The sequence below is a fragment of the Harpegnathos saltator genome, unplaced genomic scaffold (assembly GCF_003227715.2).
Source record: "Harpegnathos saltator strain DR-91 unplaced genomic scaffold, Hsal_v8.6 scaffold682, whole genome shotgun sequence".
Taxonomy (NCBI): domain Eukaryota; kingdom Metazoa; phylum Arthropoda; class Insecta; order Hymenoptera; family Formicidae; genus Harpegnathos; species Harpegnathos saltator.
Window position 1 is genome coordinate 19,207 of NW_020230518.1, and position 23,918 is coordinate 43,124.

General features: G+C 42.4%; 1 protein-coding gene across 2 annotated transcripts; it reads left to right on the plus strand.

Moving 5' to 3' along the window:
• On the plus strand, nucleotides 1–23,201 carry LOC105180779 (uncharacterized). 2 transcript variants are annotated; one of them, XM_011137057.2, is made up of 5 exons: nucleotides 1–437; nucleotides 10,434–10,594; nucleotides 13,506–13,669; nucleotides 18,226–18,394; nucleotides 20,555–23,201. In XM_011137057.2, exons 1-5 carry the CDS (start codon nucleotides 426–428, stop codon nucleotides 20,742–20,744), a joined length of 696 nt encoding a protein of 231 aa, XP_011135359.1. In that variant the 5' UTR covers nucleotides 1–425; the 3' UTR covers nucleotides 20,745–23,201. The 2 variants fall into 2 exon arrangements, with proteins under 2 accessions (XP_011135359.1, XP_011135360.1); XM_011137058.2 differs by lacking the exon at nucleotides 1–437 and adding an exon at nucleotides 1,198–1,410.
• The last annotated feature ends 717 nt before the right edge of the window (nucleotides 23,202–23,918 follow it).

The following is a 23,918-nucleotide window of genomic DNA, read 5'->3' on the forward strand; positions in this document are numbered from 1 at the left end:
CGGAAAAAGGTTTAGAGGCAGAATAGGGACCAGTATCCCCGGCCAGAGGATCCCCTCTTTCGCCCCGGCTCGCTGCCCAAGCACAGAGAGCGGTTACTTACGATTCTACAGTCAACCTCTGGACATCCACCTGCGAGGACGGAGGTGCTCGACCCCACGACATCCGGTGCAGTGACATGAATAGTGTTTGAGACTCACAGGGACTGTCGTGTGCCCTACTTCCAGTATCCCTATTTTTTTCTCTTTCCGTTTTTCTCCGTTTCTCTTTTTCTCTCTCTCTCTCTCTCTCTCTCTCTCTCTCTCTCTCTCTCTCTCGCTCTTTCTCCCGCTCTCACCCGGTCTCGCAAGGACGGGCCTGGTCGATTAATGTAACGTGGGGTTCGCCGGACGGGCTGAGGAAGAGGACTCTTGACGCGCTGAAACCGATGTTCCTCACGGTGAGTAAACGTCAGACCCGCTGTTTCCGAAGCCTCAACGACACCGTCAGTCATCGACTCGCCCGATCGAAATTCAAATTTCGCTTCGAGATCTCGCCCGTGGCGGGGAAGAATTTCGCAGGAACTCAGCCAGAGCTTTCTTTCCTATCGCTGGCGCGCACTATCGGAACTTGAAAAGGGAGGTTCATCGGGAAAAAAGGGGAAAGGGAATCGGAAATAGCGCAGCCGGTTCAGCAACGGGAAACGAGTTGTCAACCCTCGCGGTCGGGAAATTCGAGATCCGCGCGCGCGGCCGAGACTTGAAGCGCTTAGTCGTTTCTCTACCCCGGGTCCTCCTCCTTCCGAGACGCAGAAATTCTTCCCGACGATCGAAAGCGGAAAAGCCGAGCTCACGTTTGGGCTTGCGGTTTCGAGTTAGAGGACGGCTCGTAAAAACGGTCAGTCGGTTTCATTTGCATTAGCCGCGACGGCGAGTTCCCGAGGGGAACTCGCGGCGCGACAGTTACACAATAATTTATTCATGAAACGAACCGCCGAAACGCGCGTGTACCGTTATCGAGAGCGCGAGGATGAGTAAACGCGCACGCTCGATCACGTTTGACTGTGGAACGCGGAGAGGAAGCGGCGTTTTGGACGCTCCGCCGTTACCGTTAGGCTCGCTGACGCATCGCGTCTCCGGATCATCGGGATCTCTGTTGCTCGAAGCCGCACGCGTGTGCGTGTGGAGTTTTCCCGAAGACGGAGGAAACGGAGTCTTCCCTCGTCCGGCCGCCCGTCTCGCTCGCTTTCATGTCGAGCGAAGCGGAGGAGCCGATTTTCCGGAGCGTCGCGCACACGACCATGTCCGGCGTGGACGAGCGAGAAGGAAGGCGCTTTTCGTTTCCCAACGGTGTACGCTGAGGAAAAAAGTGTTCGGTGTCTGTAACTGTAATCGCATAGCGGAGGAATCGTGGCCGGGACAGCCATTTCTGTTGTAAGTGTCCATTATAGTGTTGCCGATAACGATCTCGCGTTGTGTTTCTGTCGGAGATGCGCGGATGAAATCGAAACGAAATTCCGCCCGAGTCGAGTCGTCGAGGCCTGGCATTTAATATGAACAACTTGATTAATAAATTATCGTTAATTGTGGACGATTTAGTAAATTATGGATATTTGAATTCTAACGAGGGATCGGGCGTATTAAATTCAGTTATTAAGTAAAGTAGTTATTAAGTTCAACCGCGGGAGAACAACGAAATTTAACGGTCGCGTAAACGAGCATAATAATTATAAAGTAAGAATTATATATTTAAAGTCCGTAATTTTTAACGTGTGATGATACACACACACGCTCCGAATATATTTCCGAACTCGCAACATGAGCGGTGAATTAAGCTTCTGCGTCAGATTACCCTGAATTATTGTTATTATTATTAAATTATCATTACATCTGCTTAATTACTTAATCCTGCGTTGATTGATTTCTTTTGAGAATTGCGGGATATATTGGCTTCCTTATTTGCCTTATAGATTTAAAAAAAAATCGACTAACGCAGGAATTGAATATGACTTTCCACAAGATTGCCACCACGCGAAATCTGTTTTCGATTCAAATTTCCGCAATTCGCGGGATCTTTTAATTGCAGGCAATACTGATTTATTACTTATTGAATATTCAAAATAAAGGGGGTGGGGACAACGATCCTGTCGAAGCGTTGCATTTTTCCCAATGGCGGCTTTATGTCAATGGAACACGTGTTTTAGCTCTTTTTAATATATTTTATAGTTTTCGAGATAATTAGCTGGAAAGTTTTCAAATGAACACTCTGTATATGGCCTCAGAGGATTCCTCTAAGATTAAGAGGAAAATATTATAAATCTGTTATTCTTAAAGTTAGAGAGATTATATGTTATATGTATAATGCAAATCTTATTGATTTTAATATAATTTTCTCTTGTATACAGATTATTTAATCTTTTTTTAAGAGGATTATTTATTCTTACTGTACTTTATTCTTACTGGTTATACTAGTTAATTTGAAAAAATTATTATAATTATTATAATAATTATAGCGAAAAATAATATATATATAGATGAACTTCTGACTCCAGTTCTGCAATAAGTAGGCACGAATGAAATAAGATCATCATAACAAATAAATTTCCAGTTAGTTTTGTTATGGACTTTATAGCTACAAAGATTTTCAGTATAACTAATTGTATGAAACATAGGTAAAAGAAAGAATATATTATTCAACTTCTTGCAACAGATTATAAACTATATTTGACCAAATATGGATAAATTATCTTCGTTATATGTTACAGCAACACACATACCTCTTTCTAAAAAGCGTCCCAAATATTCTGACCCATGAGCATATGATTATTTTTTCGCTCATGTCTGGAGATGGCTGAACAAAAGAAGCCGACATTCAAATCAACATATCCCTCTTCATATAAAAGGAAAATTAACTGATATAAGAGAAAATCCTCTTGAAATATGAGGAAAACAGTTGGAATAATATCTAATAAATTGAGGAATCCTTTTCCTGTAAAAGGCTTCGCTTAGAATATGATACTATGGGAAAAATCACTTTACAAATAGAATACTTTTTTGGGGTGATGTGCTAAAAAAAACGGACTGCACGAAAGTGATTTAAAAAAATGTTCTTCCGGCGACGAACCGCTCGAAGCTTCATCACGTTCAGGGAAGCCCTCCGTTATTGATGATGAAGAGTGATGAACTATTCATTCATGTATCAATCATAACATTTTTCCCGAAAACTTCTGCTCTCGTTTAATTTTTAATATACAAAACTGCACGAACTTTTTTGATTACTCAATATTGATAACACCTCGTGTTGAATGTTGAAGCTACCACGCCGGTGAGTGCACGCTTACGCACAGCCGTGCGGCCCCGACGAGAAAAGCGCAGATCGTCATGAGAAATCGCCGGGCGGAACAATCGAGCCGTCCGAAATCGCCGGCAGCACGGAGATGATCTCGATCGCGCGCTCCCGAGTTCAAACGATTCCCACGTTCGCGTCGCTGCTCTCCTCCCTCTGCGATCGCGCGTCTTCCGGATCACCTCGCGACGCTCGTCGCCGCCGTCGTCGTCTCGATGATTTGTCAACCTCGGTCGCTTTTTCACAGCCGCGCACCTCGCCTCAGGCCGCTATCGGCGTTTCGCGCTTCATCGGCCCGCGCGGATTCCTCACTGAGAAAGGGGGAGGGACAATCACGCCGGTCGAATCGCCAATTCCAGGCAGGTGCGTGTAAATCGCGTAAATATGCGTGCCGCGTCCGCCGCGACTCGTCACGACTTCGCCGTGCGGAAATCCAGGACGAGCGTCGCAAGAAGCGACCGCTCGCGACCCGTATCGCGGATCTGCGTGCGTGCGTGCGTGCGTGTGAACGCTGTTAATTATCCGCAAGGTCGCAACGATGGAGTAACGTTACTCCGCGGGACGCGCCGGTGCGGAAGAGGCGCGAGATCGAGATCGCAGTGGCGAGATCCAGCCTGCGCGAGATTCTCTCCCAGCGATCTCGCCACGGTCGCTCGCTGTGGGAAATCTCCGGGGGCCGCGAATTAATCGCGACGTTAATCGAGCGCCGATTACGCGCTCGTATCGCTGTGCGACTACGAAGAAAGCCGCGAGAGCCAGAAAGAGAGGTGCAACTGGTCGGCCTGAGCCTAAAAACTAGCAGGCTGGATCACCTTTTCTAGCTCGTTATATCAGCTCGCCGCTGACTGATTGTTCGCTAAGACGCGCAACCGGTTCTCTGATCTAGTCGTTACACGTCAGGCATGATTCGAGTAAATGAAGCTGTCCATCTGATATATTTAGAAAATGATTAATAAATAAAGCGTATTTATCACGTGATAAATATATATCTGTATAATAAATATAATAAATAAATAAATATATAATAAATATAATATAATAAATATAATAAATATATCCATCCGATTATGAATATGTTACATCTTGCTACGTCTGAATTATAATTTTAATCTATCATTTTAATATATTTGAGACATATACATGGGGAAAGACGTGTGCTTGAGCGAGAGAATTTTCTAGCGAAATATGAACGATTTTTTTCAATCGAAATCGTTCGTATTTTACCAGAAGATTTCCATAAAGCACAGAAGTTGCAGCAATGTTGCTGCAACTGCTGTGCTGTATGGGTTGGTTCGTTCGAGCAATCATTTTTTTTCCGTTTTGTATTTACAGAAATGTATAAGATACAATTATAGATTACGAGTCTTGAATACATAATATAACTGCTATAATATGCCCCTTAAAATTAGATGGAAAATGAGCGTTGTACTGTAAAAGTTTGAAAAAAGCAAAAACAAGCATGATGCTATTGACCGGCGACTAGCTGCGTGAGTTCTTACCGAGTAACTGTAATTTCTTCTGTTCAGGCGTCAGCTAACTTACTTATCTGGTCGCTAAAAGAAGTGAGTGTTACATTATTGGCTAATGGCGACGTGTCGGCTACAAATTTACCGCGTCAGGACTCGAGGAGTCGCGAGGTTCGGTCTCTGCTTCAGAAAGAGATGGAAGAAAGAGCGCAAAACGCAGGCGATTGTTTACGCTCTGTCAAGAGCGCACAAGTCAAAAAGCACGCGACGAAGCGCGGAAGAGTAATCGCCGGGATCGCGCAGGAGTCGCTTGACTCGAAAGCAGACGAGAGCACTTCGCTGGCCGAGATGTAACGAGAGTAATCATCCTCTCCGGCCGTGGCGAATTTATTACGTGTGCAGCGCCGCTGCGCGCCGGCAATTATCCTCCCTGACTCCTCGACTTGGCGCGATTAACGATACATCCCAAGATACTTCTTCGACGTGACCGAGCTGTGCGCATGCGGGCCTCTGTAACGGTCCGTCGATCGCCGTTCCAATTTTCTGCCGATATATCGTTCATGGCGGCCGACAATCGGCGGGCTTTGTAAAGCATACGCGCGACGATTACGCGCGAACGCGGCAGACGAGAGAGCGAGATCGACAATCGCACAATGCCGGGATCAAGGATCCGCCGAGGTAACAGGTACGCCTCGCGGGATCTCGGCGGTCACGGCCATTGACCAACCTTGGACGGTATCCGTTAATGATTTCCTCGCCCGTCCGCCGTGGATCGCGTATTATCCAAGCGCGCGCGTCGAACATCCGTCAAAAGTCGTCCTCCGAGGAAGAAAGAGACGAGCGATACCCCTCCCTCCTCCTTCTTCTTTTCTCTCTCTCCTCGCTTCTCTCTTTCCGAGGAGAAACTCGAGAACGAAAAGCACCACGAGTACCGCAAGTTTCTGAGACTTGTTCCGAAATCGGTTTTGAAAACTTTGGTTTCAGTCATAAGGTTGGTAGGCCTTGAATTAACTTAGCCGATCAATTGTCAAGATAATAAGCAGTAAAAGGACCTATCCATTTTTCCACCTGATATTAACAATCAAACAACCAAGTTTGTAAACAGAAATAGTACGTGGTCGTGGACGTCCAAGCGTAATCAACTGATCAATTACGGAACGTATCTAAGGTTAGTTTAACCCTTTATATCTTGGAGGTACTTAAGAGTACCATTCTATATATATGTTTTTGAATTTCCTTTTCTGTGCCTTACCCCATATAACATACAAAGTTGTAAAAACGTTGCTTCAACATTGCTGCAACATTGCAACATTGTTTCAAAGTTGCAGCAATGTTGCTGCAACTTCTGTACTATATGGGATCCTACATTCCTGTCGGTATTTGAAACCACCTTAAAATTTAATCATTAAGTTGTAAAATTTACTTCCCTGTTCCTTATGTTTATGATATGCCAAAAGCTATTTAGTTATACAAAAATTGAATAAGGTGTTAGATAAATTAATTCAGGATATAAAGGGTTACGGCCTGCCAACCTTGTAACTAAAACCAAAATCTCCGAAATCGATTACGGAAAAGATTTCTGGCTTCCTGAAACGTTTCAGTGATTCCTGAGACGTCTGAATAAGTTTTCTTCGGGGGTTTGGCGGAGAAGGAGACAGACGGCGACACAGATTCGTGAGATTCGGAGCGGCGCCCGATAATCAGTGCCAGGGTTAATTGAGCCTCGCGCCCCAGACGAGGACTCGTGCGTTAGATGCTTGGAAAGCGATTGCCGCTTATTATTCTGCGCGGGAAACGCGGGCGCCGGTATGCAGCACGTGAAAATCGCGATCGCGACGCGACGCGACGCAACGATCGACGGACGACGAGCTCGCTTCTTTCGGCGCGCGATCGCTTTCACTCGTCATCGGATAGTGTACGGAACGCATAAACGCGCGCATAACGGATTTCGCGTGGTCTCAGCAACCTACAAACCCCGAATAGAGGAAATCGCGTGGCCTCGGTTACAGACGATCGCGGCTAATTTTATTTTTAATCTGCATTCTCGTCACATCGCTCACACACACTCCCCCTCCTCCGCCTCCCCCTCTCTCTTCTTCTTCCTGTCTTTGCTCTTTCTTTAATGTTTCTAAATAACATTGTCCAAATGTGGCACTGGTTCGTATCGACAGGCTCCACAGGTTATTTTTTATTCGTCATCTTTTTACTTGTGCTGATTCAATTTTTCTATTTGTTTTAACTTTTACTTTTATTAATATATGATATGTGGATTATCCAAGCCAATAATTGTTTTCTTTATATAGGTACTATAACAATTTTATATTTTTGTTAGAATTGTAGTAGCTTTTGTATTGTTACATGCATCTTTGTTGCGCTTGAGAGAAATATTTTGCAAAGAGCCTAATAAATTACCTCTCTCATATTGCTCTCTCTCTCTCTCTCTCTCTCTCTCTCTCTCTCTCTCTCTCTCTTTCTCTCTCTGGTAGTTGGTAGTTTACTTTGTCGGCAAAAACACCGCAAGGATTGCTTGTTGCCCTAAGGTCAAGGTCAACTTCGTCATCAGTATTTCTTTGATTACTCGGTTCCTCCGACTGATCTTTCAAGTGTGCAGAGCTTGTGGCTCAAGCGCCTCTTGAATTTTTGCGTCCTTCTTAAATTTTAATTTTAGACGTGACGTATTGCTCTCTCCATGGTCTAAATAAATGAGCTGATTCCTGACAACTGAAGGAATTTTCTACTCTTGTTTTGCACCACTTTTTCTACCAATACTCCTCTCTCTCTCTCTCTCTCTCTCTCTCTCTCTCTCTCTCTCTCTCTCTCTCTCTCTCTCTCTCTCTCTCTCTCTCTCTCTCTCTCTCTCTCTCTCTCTCTCTCTCTCTCTCTCTACGCTATCAAACTATAGTATTTCATTTCAGGCCACCCTCGTGTACATCAGACCGCGTGCTTTTAACCGTGATCTCATACTAATTTGCCGCACCTCAGCTTTGCAACATTCTCTCTTCTTTCCCCACCGTCTCTTTCCGGAATGTTATACCTCTTCAAAATTTTAACTTATCCAAATCCTTTATTAAACATTTCCATGAATATATCTCTTATCAGACCCTATATCATAATTAAAATGTGCTTAAAATGTAGTTATTTTCAAACGTTAATTCATAATACTAATATTATTGTGATATGTATATGTGTAGTGATATCGGTTTAGGAAACTTTGGTTTCAATTATAAAGTTGGTAGGCCTTGAACTAACTGTGCACTATGTCGGCATAACTTCTCTATTACAGCTATACGGAATGAGGCATCTAAAACAAGCCAAATGAATAATTTTGAAAATATGCATGACAGAAAAAAAATGTTAAATACAGAAGTTATAGAGTTTTAAGTGAGACGCATCATATAGCAATACTAATATGACCTTGAACAGCGCCGTCAAGGTATTGTAACGGTATATTTTTGAGACTATATAGAATAAAAAAATCTAATATTACTTTTTCTTCTGATTAGTAGTTTTTGAAATATTGTAAGCTAAAACTTGGAAAAATTACCAAGTTTTCCTTAAATATCTCAAAAAATATTAGGCAAATAAAAAATATTTCAGACATAAGTTCAAATTACCTGGAAAAAGATAATAAAAAAAAATTGAGATTTCCCAATTAAGAAAATGAATGAATTAATGATCAGTGAATAGCCCGAAAGTGGTCATCTGTAAAAGATAATATCGCTATCTTATGTCCTCCTTCGAATCAAACAACTTTTGTCTAAAACACTTTTTCATTCGTTCACTTTTTATAATGTTAATCGGTACAATTAAAATGGGACACCCTATATATATACACAGAATATTTAAAAAAAAAGTTCAGGACTTTTTGAAGGCAAATAATAATCATAAAATGGAGGAAACATGTTCTAATAAACATAGGTCGAAATCTTCATATTCGGAGTTATGAGCAATTATTCATTTTAATTAAAGCAAGTGACTTATCGCTTCTGGTGCTTTTGTATTCTCTGGTGTAATTTGTCTGTGTCATTTATCGGTGATGAAAGTACCACTTTCTTTAAAGAATTCCTTAAAAAAAACGTCTCTTGCTCGGAATGTAAAGAAACATCTATTTTCTTTCCATTTATACACACGCTTCATCAGGCAGTTTTTAGTCACATATCCCTTAAATTCTGAATCTTTTTTCTTAAATACCCTGTATATGTATATTAATTATAACTTATACATATTAATTTACTTACCTATCTCACACACACGTAATCTTTATTTATTCATCCATCTTACATATTCTAATCTCGTATAATTTTCTTATAAATATCAAATTTGTTTTCTTTGTTGATAATAGCTCATAATTATACGTATATAATTAACTTCCGTCTTTGACGAGTTTGCCTTAAGACTGCCTCCCTCCTCTCTCTCTCTCTCCCTCTCTCTCTCTCTCTCTCTCCCTCTCTCTCTCTCTCTCTCTCTCTCTCTCTCTCTCTCACACACACACACACTCTCGTTTTTGTTTTCTCATGTCTGCATATATTATAGTCGATTTTCGCGATTACGGTCGCGCTGCTACGTACGAGCTACCGCGATAGGGAAGAGAAAAGAAAAGTCCTCCGCCCCGTCCCGTCGCGTCTCCCTGTCGACCCGTCACGCGCAATCATTTTTTCACGGTGAACTTCACCCACGAAATGGAAATCCTTTCGACTGCGGATCCCGAGAACGAAATGACGGCGAGTCCAACGAGAACTGACTTCCCACGTACCGACGATCATCCGTTACGTTAAATCGCTTGTAGTTGCTACTCGCCCGGCGCTCGCGCCGCGAAAGGATTAATTAGATATCGAACGTTGCGCAGCGCGCGCGTTAAGTGAGAGAAAATGTGATCGGAGAGCGTGGCCAACCGGCTTCGACCGCATGTATCGGCTGCATAAATCGTCCTTCTGTAAAATTGCCTCGCGCTCGTTCTCTCCCGCGATAGCCGTGCGCGCGAAAGAAGCCGCTCCCCGGCTTGATAATCTTCGAAAAGTAACGACCACCTCGACTCGCGCGACGCGGCGCGATCGTGGAGGAAGCGCGGCCGAGCGCGCGCAGCCGCGGAATTTCCCTCAAGAGGCGAAGTACGTACGGACAACTCGCACACCTGCGCGCGCGCGCGCGCTCGTGTCATTTACTCTCTTGCTCTTGACCTCTTGCGAACTCGGGTTCCAAGACCGCTCACTCGCGCGCGCGCGCTTATCCTGCTTACGCACGCTGACGCGGCGCGAGTTGACCGCCGCGGCGCGCGGCGGGGCATATCAATCCTTATTAACAGGGGAATAACGCCCTCTCGGCGGGACTTCGCGCTCGCGGCGCAACCTCTCCGCGGCTATCACTTTATCTAATGCGGCGTTACGTTACGTTACGTTACGTTACGTTACGTTACGTTACGTTAAGTTACGTTACGTTACGTCGGCGGTCACGCCAGCGAACGATCGAGCGATATCTGGCGCGTAATAGTATCTCCACGCTGGAGCGTCACTTTAGACGTAATCTAGACGGATAATGAGAAGCGCGATACGGATCACGCGGCTGCTCGCACGAAATGACGCGCCGCGCCCGGAGAAAGTCCCGGACGTGCGCGACCGCGACTCGTCACGTTCTCTCTGATTTTTCAGATGTCCTGGTATCTCGATCTGATGCTCCTCGTCACGGCCCTCACGCATGTGTCCGGCGCCAAGAAGTGCGAGGGCAACGGTCTAGGTCTGAAGTACGTGTGGGGCGACGCGCTCACTGACCCTGATGACTGCATAGGGCCCAATAACATGCAATATCCCTCGTAAGTGAACTCGCTAGAGAAACCAAAGTGTCGCTAAATACCATGTTTAAAATAAATATAACAAAACATCATATTTTTTTCTTTAAATCTGTTTCTTATGTTTTAACCCTTGAAAGCTACTATATTATCAAATATCACTCCAAGCTAACTTTCTTGTTATTGTTTATAGTGAAGTATATGCGAGAATTGATCTGTTTTATCAGAATGTTGTCACTATACTATACTGATAATGAATATCCATAAAATTAGTATTGTCAGTATGTTTATGTTTTTTAATAAGAAAATTCGCATGGGGTGAAATTTTACCCATGGTAGACTATAAAGGTTAAATATGTTTTAAACATACATATATTTGATTATTAGCACAGTTCAAACATTTGATTTTTGCAATTTAGAGTGTAATCTGTAATTTATTAAGAAAACTTATTTTAATCATTTCATTTAAATAAATTATAAAAAGAAAATAACTATAAAAAGGAAATATGTCTATAAGATATGAATTATTGAGTAAATAGATATAATATATATATATATATAATAATTATTTTCTTAACAATTGTGCAATAATGTATACATTTAATAATTTTACATTCAAAACTTATATTAAACCAAAAAGACATATGTTTAAAAAAAAATGTGTATTTAAAACTCTCAAATGTTTAAGACATATTTAAAATTTTTGTTTGAACCAAAATATTTGAAACATGCCAACCTTACGCGACATATGTTGACTGCTTGGACATCAATTGGCTGCAATAATGAAAATTCGGAACCAATAAAAATCGCGATTGTGTATAATTGTCTCAATCATTTTGATTTTATTAATTATACACACATTATTGTACACAAATTAACGGTTTATTTAATCAATCAAATTAATTAATAATTACATACAGAAGTTTTTTGCGTATTGTTCAACATTCGAGGAGTTAATATTTTTTAAGTAATGCTTTCTTTAAGAAAAGTTTTTGATCGAATTGATTGATTGATTTGAACGTATGATCGGAAGGCATTTTTTAAAAATGACATTATTGTGTTCATGTAAAAATTGGGGTAATATTGTCCGGTCTATTTATCGAGCCGAGCTTGAAAAAGAAATCTTTTTCGTTCAAGGGCCGTTGGGAAGAAACGATAATTCTATAAAATTTTTAACACTTTGTAATATTCTGAAACGAGAGCTTTGCGAGGCATTGAAAAATGTTCATATGAACTTTTCTTCGTAAAATGATCTCGAAAATTATTTCGTAAAATATTGAACAGTACTTTCCAAGAAATATCCCGTACGACGATCGGTTATTTTTGTCTATCAATTTGCTGATTATTTTAATCGACCAAGTTTTTAATCTACTAACTAACTATTAATTGATCAACCAAGATCTTCATCGATTAATCTTCAACGCTGTTGACTGTCACGCTGATTTCCACTGATTAGCTGCTTAACTCAAGTTTGAATCATATGAAAAATATGTGATAAATAATTGCAATTCGCGATATATTATGTGTATACTAGTTGGTTAAACTAATTGTCTCTCTTTCGCCAATATATTCAATTTGTTATGCGCAATTACGTTCTACATTAATGAGACGATATTACATACAGCATCCGCCATTGGTGGCCACCGTGGCAATCAACGTTTTAAACGATCCACCTTTTGGATAATAATTTTGACAATTTTTACATTACTCGACGGATTATCGAGACATAGTTCGAGTACTTTATAATCTTGACGAAATATTCCTTAGGTGATAATTAGCACTTGGTGGGTGAAGTTCTAAACAACCGCTTAATTGATTTACTATAAATTCATCACCGTTATTGATAATTTGGCGCAGAAACCAAACTCTTATCACTCGAAGCACCTGACGTATAAGTTCGACTTCTTATTTGCGCGTTTTTTCATTCTGTTCTATCCGTTCTCCGGGCGGAAAGCGTTCCTAAAAAAAAAAAGTTAAAATTATTACATTATATAAAGTAAATGTCCTAAATAACAATATTGTTCCAAGTTGTAACAATTGCACCTGTTTTCCCCAACCAATCAGCTAATACGGATTCATATTTATCTTAAACATATGTTTTTATTCTAAATTTTATACATTACCGATTGTAATAAATTTCAATAGAAATTAAAGTTTATAGTAAATGCTGAAACATGATAATTATAAGTCTGCTGACGGCGGAAGTTCGAATGGTTGACATCTTAGAAAATAATTAATAGCTGATAATATCAGATGTTTGTTAGATCAGAGTGCATATTCTCCAACCTCTTCAAAACTAAACTGTCCTGTCACTGAATTATCGGTTATTTCTGAGAAAGTATCACAAATAAATTAAAATGTTTTTGCAAGTTGAAAGAATAGAATTCAACTCTCAAACTTCTCAACAAAATCAACTTTGTACAATTAGTTTCACACATATAATAATATTAATTTATTTTTACTAATTAATTACTTACTAATTATTTACTAATTTTTTAAATCAATTTTAAATTAATTTTAAACTAATTTTAAACTAATTTTAAAATTAATTATTTACTAATTAATTTATTTTAACTCGGTCACTAATTGGAAGTGAGTGTGTGAGTGAGACACATAATAAATATGAATGAAAGTTAAAATCGAGGTGATCAATCTCCAGTTGAATACAGACGTGTCGACTGAATAAACCAATAGGCTGAATAATCATATCAATGCAATGCATTGTTAAGAAAAATGTCATGAACCAAGAAGATTATGCAAGCAGAGTAATTACGCAATCCTCGCTGTAGCAGAAAGTTCTAAAAATCTGTTTTGTGAATTCTTTTATACTTTCTTAGTTTTCTTAGTTTAGAAAAATAGAGAGAGAGAGAGAGAGAGAGAGAGAGAGAGACAGGAAAAGAACGAGAAAAACGGATAAAGTATATCGTTCTTGCAGAGCCGCGATATCAAGGAGCTTTAAGAATCTCTGGGCGGGCAGTAGTCGAACCGCGCGATCGCATCCGCCACGGACGATTGATCCTGAACTGACGAGGCAGGCGCTTCTGCACAACTACAAAGCGGTCCATGGGGACTACTCCATCGCCGGAAACTCCCGGAACGGTGAGTTTAGCCGCATTTCCTGCCACCGCCGCCGCGCCGTTACGAAGCGCGAAAGAGAGTTCATCGCGGCGGATCGATTTATCGCGATCGGACCACCGCCGTGCCGGGTCGGTCGAATCACTCGCGAGTTATGATTCCTTCCTCTCGTTCGATTAAAAGACGCCGCCTGATGGGAGGATTAAGTATCCATGGTACGTGGAAGTAGCTGAAAGTTGTTTGCCAATCTCGTTAACCCCGCGTTAACCGGTTCCACATCTGCGCGTGCAACGTTCGTTTCTGTTTCCCTCCTGCAATCTTCGTCGGGGTTTATCTTAATTATATGTTTTGCGGGCTACACACAATCAGATTCGCCGCGCGATGGCGATAACATCAATCGCCGCTTCTCTTGATTCAACTTAAACGAATGTAAGTACAAAGTCGGAAGGCAGCTCCCGAAGCCGTCACGTTGCAATTTCCCTGGCGCAGGATTTGCCGTCGACCGCGCGACCTCGTGGTTGAGCCTTCGTTCGTTTAATCCTCCAGTAGCCACGTTTTTTCGGTATTGCAAATGGTCGCAATATATTTTACGGTATACAAATCAATTTTTCTTGTAAATACGTTCGTATCGTGGCCGTTGTCCAGCAAGGAACATTACGTTACGTTCAACACAAAAGTTTTTTATTGACTATGCATTATTTAAGATAATTTTAGATAATATGTAGCCACACAATAAAATCTTTTATGTACATAATGTTCCTGAGCTGAAAAACGCCCTATAATTTTTAATGTAATTTAATTCTTAATGTAGGGCAAGGTTGCCTATATTGGACCAGTTCTTAACTTCTTTTTCATAATTTGCAAATACTTAATAAAGATGGGATAAAGATTAATTAGAAATTATTCTTGATCTGTTTATAACATTTTATAATTTTTCGAGATTTTTGTACATCTTTCACAGATACATCTTTTTTAAAAACTCTGCAAGTGATAGAATTTTGGCAATTAGTTGCTTAAATTGTACCACGAAGTTTAAATTGCTTCCTTTTGTCCGATGTACTTAATTTAAAAACTATAAAGAGATAAAAACGAAATACAACTTAAATAAATATATGTTTAATTGAAATTATAGTTTGTATAAAAAACTAAAAGAAAATATTTTTTAATTAAAAAAGTAAACATTAAAATTACAAAGATAAAATATTTTTTGTTTTTAGAACTTAACTAAGAAATTAATTAAAGTCAGAATTTGTATGAAAAACTGAAAAAAAACTTTTTTAATTATAAAAATAAACATTAAAATTATTTATTAAAATAATTATTAAAATTATATCCATTTTTATGTGAAGTATTTTATATAAAAATTGACTTTTTACATTTATAAAATCATTCTTTGAATTCATTCGCGTAAAAATTATGGCGAGATGAAGTCGCATAATAACTAAATTTAGAAGCCTAAAAATATACAAAAGAAATTTGCAGGAAAATTGCCATATGTAAGTGATTAGGTTTCTCGCTAAATATAAGGTATATTCTTTATCGTTAAACGAATTCGAAACTTAAAAAGAAATAGATGTACAATTGAAGCTTGACAAATGAGCGATGGCAAGGTTTATCGTCGTGTATTCGTAGATAAGACGAAACCGAACAAAAAAGTCCTATATTATTTTGCAAACAACCACGTAAAATTCTGAATTATTAATTAAAAAAAGATCGCGCTATTTTGGTAAGTTGCTAAATGAGCTGCCACGGCGCCGCCTGCCGTCATATGTTCGTAAATTACATTAAACGAGCAAAAAATCCTCCTGTACGCATCAGTTTGCGCGAACAACTACGCAAATTTTTAAGTTATTAATTAAAGAAGCTTGGGATAAAAATGAGGCGACGCGACGCCTCGAGCGGCTCTACTCGGCATCGGGCGAAGAGCAACGTTCTTTCTTATTCAATTTCACCTGATCCACAAGCACGCGACGGCAGACGTCGACATCGCAACTCATTAATCGTGTCAATAACCGCGATCATTGACCTTCTTTAGCTAATAACTTCTCCCTCTAATAGCTCAAAATCTGATGATAAAAATTTTCATAAAATGGCAAAGTCTATCGTCGCGTATTCGTTGATGAGATCGAACTGAGCAAAAAATTCTACGTCACTTTGCAAACCCTAACAGAAATTTATTACTGGCTGCAATAAATTGACCAGAGATAACAAATAATTTTATTACTTGTGCGAGTAATTGTATTACTCATAGTAATAAAATTACTTATTACTGGCCAATTTATTAATAATAAAGCTAGTATATAAATTTCCGTAAGAGGACAACCACGTACTGAATTCTGAATTATTAATTCCAAATTTAATCAAATTTAATTTAATTATTAAAAAAACTCGCGCGTTGGGTTTAACCCGATCTTGCAATCCTGTGCAACGCCTTCGCAGCCGACACGCCGCGACGAATACCACGGAAATCTCTCGGCAGCTCGAAATACGAAGTTGCATCCGCGGTCGTTGGAGGGTTAAAAAATGCCTCGGCTGCCACCGACTAGACGAATTGCCTGCTCGAGTGCGATCATTCCCTCCGTTCGTTCCCTCCCTCATTCCGGCACCGCCAATTTCTATAAAACGACCTTGTTCCCACGCGGCCGAAGACCTCGGCAAGGATTCGCGCGCGGCCCGAAGCTCGCGCAGACCCACGAAAATTGGAACGGCCGGTCGCCGGGTACGAGGTGGCCGTTTACGATCGCGCCTACTCGCCCTGCAGCCTTGAGTTATGCAGCTGTCCTTATGACACGAAAACCCGCTTATATGCGAGCGTGTAAGCGTCGTTTCCGACCGGTCGCGCCGGTCGGCGTTTCTGCGAAATCCGCGCGCGCGACCGGAGAATTTTCCGAGCTGGCTGTTCGATCCTGCCGATAATGGCCGGTCGGTGGCGCACCAGCGCGGTAATAAGGCACCGTGTTATCCGGCCAATACAGTTATCGCTCGTTGTGCTCATAACGGGACCCGCCGCGGCGGCGACCCACTCGTCGTTTCGTTTCGAACGTACGCGGCTTGTCGCGCGGGATAGCCGCCGCGAAGGCCGCTGATTCCGAGAGCGAATTCTGAGCTGGCTGCGTGCGAGGAAGAGGAGGAGGGAAGGCTGCCCGTCGTCGGGTGAGGTGTACCCGGTTGCGAATGAACCGCAGCGATCGATCGGGTTTCTCTGACTCGTCTCGGCTCCTCGCGAGCGAGTTGGGCGAGTGTGACGAATCGTGCACTTTAGGAGGACGAGGCGCTTTAATCTTTGTGATCCTCCGCGAGAGCAGCTCACACGTGAATCCCGTACTATTACGGGACTATCGTATACAGTAGCACTGTGTTACGTGTGTGACGCTTTGCTCCTGTCGATAAGCCGCAATAACGCCGTATAGCTTCGCGTATATGTTAAAAACAGCGGGACCAATTCATTGTTAATGCATTGTTGCATACGCGGTGAAAGAGTCTCGATTCATGTAGCGAAATGAACAGACCAGACGGGAACTCGGTGACGAGGGATAAACGATATCTTTGTTGCCGCGATCGAAGACGTACATCTGCGAGCAGTCTTATAGAAAAGTATTATTGGCTGTAGTAAATTGGCCAGTGATAAATTATTGTTGCTCAGCAATTTTAACTTGTATGAATAACAAAATCATGTAATTTATGTAATTTAAATTACGAGTAATTTTATTTAAAAATATTTGATTCGTATAAGTAATAAAATTACTTGTAATTAAATTATATAAATTACAAGTAATTTTATTTCTCATACGAATACTAAAACAACAATAATTTATCATTGGCTAATTTATTACAGCTAATAATACTTTCGTCTGAATAATAAAATTATATAATTTACGAAATTTAAATTACTCGTAATTTAATTACGAATAATTTTATTTAAAAGTATTTAATTCGTATGAGTAATAAAATTACTCGTAATTAAATTACATAAATTACTCATAATTTTATTTAAAAGTATTTAATTCGTATGAATAATAAAATTACTCGTAATTAAATTACGTAAATTACAAGTAATTTTATTACTCGTACAAATACTAAAATTATCAATCAACAATAATTTATTTATCAACCATAATTATTTATCAATAATAATTGGCCAATTTACTATAGCCAATAATACTTTTTTACCGTACGAAAATCCATAGAATTTTTCAATGAGATGATTACGTGTTAAAGTCGCATGAAAATGGAGACGTTTGCGAACATTGGCTGAGCGAAAGAAGATTCCTACAGGAATCATCCTTGTCATCAGGTCTTCGCCCGATCTGCAAACGGGAAATTCGGTCACGCTAACGGACTTGTTTTTTCCGCGTATAACATCACACGAAGCAAAAAACAATTCCGTTAGTGCAACTGAATTTTCCGTTCTCTAAGGAGGATAAGGATCAAACGGAGAATTTGGAATATGTGAGACGACGTCATTTTTCGTCGTCGAATTTCGCGCGTTCGATTCCTTTCGGTCAAACCAGCCGAAGTTATGTTTCCCCGCGGTGCCGACGAAAATTGTCCGGAGAAGATGATCGTCACTGGGTTTTCAGGCCGTGCGTTTTCCGCGAAGGAAAGTTGCGGCTCGCCTGCCCGGCTCTGCAAAACGAGGTACAATACCACGGCGCCTATGTACGGCATCAGCCTCACCAGCGGGCAGCCGGTAACGATCGTTCAGAAATTTCCCGATCTTCTGCAGCAAGTGGTCTTCGAGGTCTGCGAGTGAGTATCGAGAACGAAATCTGAAATAAGGTTTGCTTTGAGTATTAATCTCACTCCTTCACCGCTGCTTCGCGAGAGCTTGCCAATTAACGCATTCTCCATTACGCTCACTTAATCAACTAAGATTTTCATCGATTAATATCCAACACGCCGATTCCCACTGAGCATTTCAATGTTCAACTGAAGTTTCCATCACCGAGGATGAAGCGCGAAATTTTGCCGAAACAAAAGTCGCTCTAAAATTAGCCGAGGCGCGAGTACCGCTCGTTCGTTCGCCGCTTGAATTCGATACCTGAGGAAGAACTTCCCGTTTTCAAAGATATCTTCGCACACTTGAGGATTTTGGCGAAAGCAACAACTCGCTTCTAAATTTAACCGCATGCCCATGGTGTGTCCGGTAATCTCGAGACATCCATCGTGCACGTGCCTCGTTAGACACATAACACGGTTTCCGCGGCCAATTTATGTAAATGGCATTCACGAGTGGCTGGTGTTTATCGACGTGATATATCGCACGAAATTTCGGCCGGGGTGATTTATAAAAGCGGCCACGGGACACTGTTTGGATGGAAATTCGCCCGAGTCGCCTGTGCTCGCTGAATTAATTCGAATGTGGCGCAGTAGGGCGAACTGGTTTACCACTGTGTATCCGTGATCGACATACGCCTACTTTTCAAAGACTTTTTCCAAATGAAATTCCATCCCGCTGACTATTCCCGTAACCTCGCGTCGCGCAAAGCCGTGGCCGAAGTGGCCGAAGATCATCCCGAGGATTCTTGCCCGCGCCCGAGAATTCGCGCGAAGAAGAACGTGCGCGAATTCTTCGCGCGTTTCGCAAAGCAGCGATATCGTGCCGCACGCGAAGTTATATCGGTCGCGAATTCATTTACCGGTTAGTCATTCATTAGCGGGTTACGCAGTTCCTCCGGTAAAAATCTGACCTCGTGGACGTCCAGTCAATAAATTTGTATCTAACATCTCGCTATTTGCCAGCGAGGTAACGCTTGCCTCTCCTAGCAGCTGAATAACCAAACTAATTGCAAGAGAAACGACAATTATGAGGTGAAGAAATGTAACTAGTTGCGCTGACTAGTATAATAATAATACACGCTCACTTTTGCTTACTTTTTGCTAAGATTTTTACGAAATGACATAACCTCAAATTTAACTTACTATAATTTTGAATTACTGCTGGCGGCATACAGGCTGCACAGGTCCAATACCCATTGCTTTCGTACTGAAAATCTACACTTTACGTTACGTATACTATGGCTTCCCAGTACTGGCAATGGATATCGAAACGTAGTCGCAATAACTGGGCTGTACATTGGATTGGCTAAAAAATAATGTCGGAACAAGTAATTGTATGGAACCCAAACATCACATCTGGAAACCAGATCAAGTTGATACGAATGGTTCTCAACGTTGGATTTCGATATTCCTAACATTTCAGCAATCTCTCGTGTGCTATAATGTGGATTATTTTCAATTAGATTGGAAATTTGATTGTTATATCAATCTCGATAGCAATCTCTGCCAGAACGTTTATCATCGGTAAGACTAAAATCCCGATCACCACACTTTTTGGGCCATACTCTTTGCAGCATTCTTTCATTCGCCGTGCACATCAGAAACGTCTTTTGCTGTTTATACCATATTTTTATCTCTGCAAAAATAAAAAAGCATAATCGCATGAAATAAAAATACATCTTCTCGTTATCCAATTTCAAGTCAAAATTTTTAAAAGTTTAATAAGATATAATGAACTTCTTTTAAATTACATGTTAACATTTCAGCTTTTAGACTATATGTACGTTTTATAGGTTACGAGTAATCTTGTTCTAAAAACAGCAGAAACGACCTCTTAAAATGCAACATTATTTATTGGCCAACCCAATAGTTTAAAACGGGCAGTACCATCTATCATATTTCGTGCGCAATGGCTAGATTGCGACTAGTTTTCGAAAGCGACTCCACGCATTTCCCATACATTTCCGTGAATAAACTAATAACGAGCTAAGAAACTTCGTGCAGTCTGTGCTTCCGAGCTGTTTTGTAACTTAGACCGACTAGTGTTGCACTTCCACCTGGCTCGTAAACAGCTCTCCCTGTTCCGGTGAACGAACCCAGCAGCATCTCCCTCATCGCTTGTTGTTTCAGATCGAAGGAATGCGACGTGGTCCACGGTGAGTGCACGCAGACCTATGTACCATACCTGTTTCTGGTGATTCCTCTGGGTCCAGTGACCTTGACCGGTCAGGATTACGTGCTGGTGGAGAGCGGTTGCGTCTGCAAGCCGAGAAATTCGGCGAGTGCGTCCGCCGACCCGCCGGCCGTCCCGAGCTTTTAGCCAGACCGTCGCCATCTCGGATCAGACAAGAGCGTCTCGCGACATCTCGGATCGGATTTCGCCTCCCGTTCGCTCTTCGCGAGACGAAAGGACTCATTATGAAAGCGCGTGTTTGCTCTCGGGCGTCCTTCGGACGCAGGGAGTGACTTCCAACGCCGGTGTCCTCGGCAGCACCGCGACACCGAGAAAACACTCTCCGAGTGCTACTCCCGATAAGTGAGCCGAATCAGTCTCTCTCTGTCTGTTTATCCTACTCGAGCCATATTTACTCTCTTCGGAGCTGTTCTTTTACTTCCGCCAAGGTGAATGTCCCGGTGAGCGAGGACAAGTAACCTCGTTGAGGAAACTAATTAATAAATTGCTAACACGCGTGTTGAAAGCCAAGCACGAAAGCGACGTTGCTTTTCGCTGGAGAGCTCTTTAACTTCTGTCACAGGAATCGTGTTTTCCTAATTTACGGGACGATTTTCTCGTTTGTTTCGTCAGAGATGAGTGAAATAAAATTTAATGGCGGATCTAAAAAATGTAGACATCTGACATCACGAGATCAAGATATCGGCGAGCAACTGGTTCGGATCATCGCCGTCTGTAATCATGACGTTATTGGCTTTGAATTCCGCTCGAAACTTGCGTAGCCGATAATGCTAAAATTTAGAGCGTAAATTTTAGAGCGGGAATACATGTTTAAAGTGAATATACGAAGCCGTATTAGCCGATTTATAAAGGAGAGCAGGTGCAATTGTCACGGATCGGGATATTCAACTTATTTTCTTCTTTCTTCAATCACCGCTCATTCTCAACGCGCCGTTCTACGGTCCGCTTGATAACTCGATTCCGCATTCGCAGCGGGAGAGTCAGGCCGCTCTCGCTTACGAATCCTCGCGCGATATCGCGGCGATTTATCGATACCCCCGCGAACAAACGACGAGCCTCGAACTCTACCGAGCGGCCGTTTTCTGCACCGAAACCAGCTCCGGTACGCGTCGAAGCGCAAACACGGCTCGAGCATCTCTCTCTCGCAGCATCCTCTCCCTACTCTCTCTCACACCTTCCTCTCTTCCTTTCCTTCCTCCTCGTGCCAAAAGCCCCGGCGGGACATATTCCGCCGGCGTGAAGAAGCAAATCGGGCCAGTGGTCGCGGCCGTTTCGCGGAATCCGGTCTCGGAATTCGATCGAGTTCGCTAGACTCGCCTCGAGCCGGTTTCGTGCAGATGCAACAGCACACCTCAGCCTGAGCCCCGTGTCCACACCGGCAGGATCATCCGCGGGGCTCCTTCGGGCGCTATCACCGTCGTAAAATTATATCACGCGCCTGCGAGTCACGATTAAATAAAAACGTGTCCTGCGGAATTGCGCGGCGACAACTGAATCGAACGAACGGACGATCGTTGCCGCGTTAGCTTATCTCTACGGCGGAGATTGTCCTGTCGCCCGACGATACCGACGGAGCCGGAATCCGTGTCCCGTGGAAAATCGAAGCAGCGGCGACATTTTCGCTCCAGCAGTCGGGGCGAACGCGACGAGGTGCCCCTTGTTGGTATGCAAACGCGAAGCACTAAGACGCGCATCTTCAAGGTGTTACCGGAGGAATTCCCACGCAGCGTGAACACGTCCCGCGCCATTCTCCAGGCATTTCGGACGCGTTGAGCGTGCTACTACCGGGATGTCCCGGCGCTATTTGGGTTAACATGTCCGAAGGATCTCTCGTATTTCCATGCGTCTTCCATGCGTTGCCCGCGGCTGTAACGATTGCAGCGCCGACGATGAGCGCTCCCCGTTCGCCTCGTACATCATCGTCATCGTGTCGCCGGCACGACGTCGGCTCCAGCCTGCTACTGACCCAGAGAGAACGAAAGAGAGAGAGAGAGAGAGAGAGAGAGAGAGAGAGAGAGAGAGAGAGAGAGAGAGAGAGAAAGGGTCAAGATCACCAGGACGACGGGGGCACAAAGGCAGAGGCGCGCGTTTCCTGTCCCGCTTATGTTACGCGCGAGTCTCCCCTGCGATACGCCAGTGGCCCGCTTGCACGCTCCACAGAAACCGGACCTTGTTCGCAGTAGACCTGCATCGGGACGGAATTGCGTGCGTGCGTGCATATGTACATACGCACGCACGCAAGGCTCGTAGAGAGAGACACGTCGAGAATAGAGCGCAGCGTGAATTCCGATGAGCGTGATGTACCGTTAGCCGCTTTGCGGGATCGCCGTCGCGTCTCCGCGCTGCTTCTCACCTGCTCGTCATCTCACGGCGGTGAGATGCGCGGCGCAGCAGCCGAAAGTCGACGCGAGCGACCGAACTGTCGGGAGGACGATCGCGTTTCCGTCGACGACGACGGACAGCGCGTACGTAACGAGAGCACGGCTTGGTCACTAAGAGTGAATTTTCAGGGCCGCGCGAAAGGAGTAGAGCAATGTCTCGCGGAAGGATAATCGTCGATTCCAACAGTCGATTCTTAGTGATCGAAAGTCACTCCGAGAGCCTTTGGTCAATCGCTTCGGTCGACCTTTCCGTTTTCCCGGCTCTCCCGCGAGACGGCAGTCCGCACGTCGAACGATCGCCCGGATCTCCTCGTTTCGAAAAGGAGGCTATTTCGAGCGCAAACGTACGCGTTAGATGGGTACTTCCTCATTTCCGCATTTGTCACCTTTTGTATTTATAGCTGTAACATGCATTCCCATGCGTATTTATAATTTATTATTAGATTATTATACATTGTGTAAGAATCGAGTATGTAAACACTTCTTTGTCCCCTCCATTCGCCCAAGCGTGTGTTGCGAGTTTCTCGATTAACTTTTTTTTTTCGGTAAACCTTTACATCAAAGAGCTCATGACTTTGACCATGACTTATATTATGAAGATCACTCTCTTCTAAATAATCTTCAGGTTTTAGCTGTCGCTCATTGTTTATTAAAAAGCTATTACTAAAAAAATGTTTCATAAACAAGATGTAGTTTTATTTCCGATACTGTGTACATTTAAGGGCAATACGCCTAGTACGTGTAAAAAAATATCTTTTTGAATAGCATTTAAAAAACTTTTAGAAAAGTTTCATAAATAAGATGCCTACATTTGTGACACCGTATAAATGGTTAGATTAGGTTTTGTAACACTAAAGCATCCACAGTCTAACCTAATCTAACTATATATATAGTGTCAAAAAGATACGTTTTATTTATA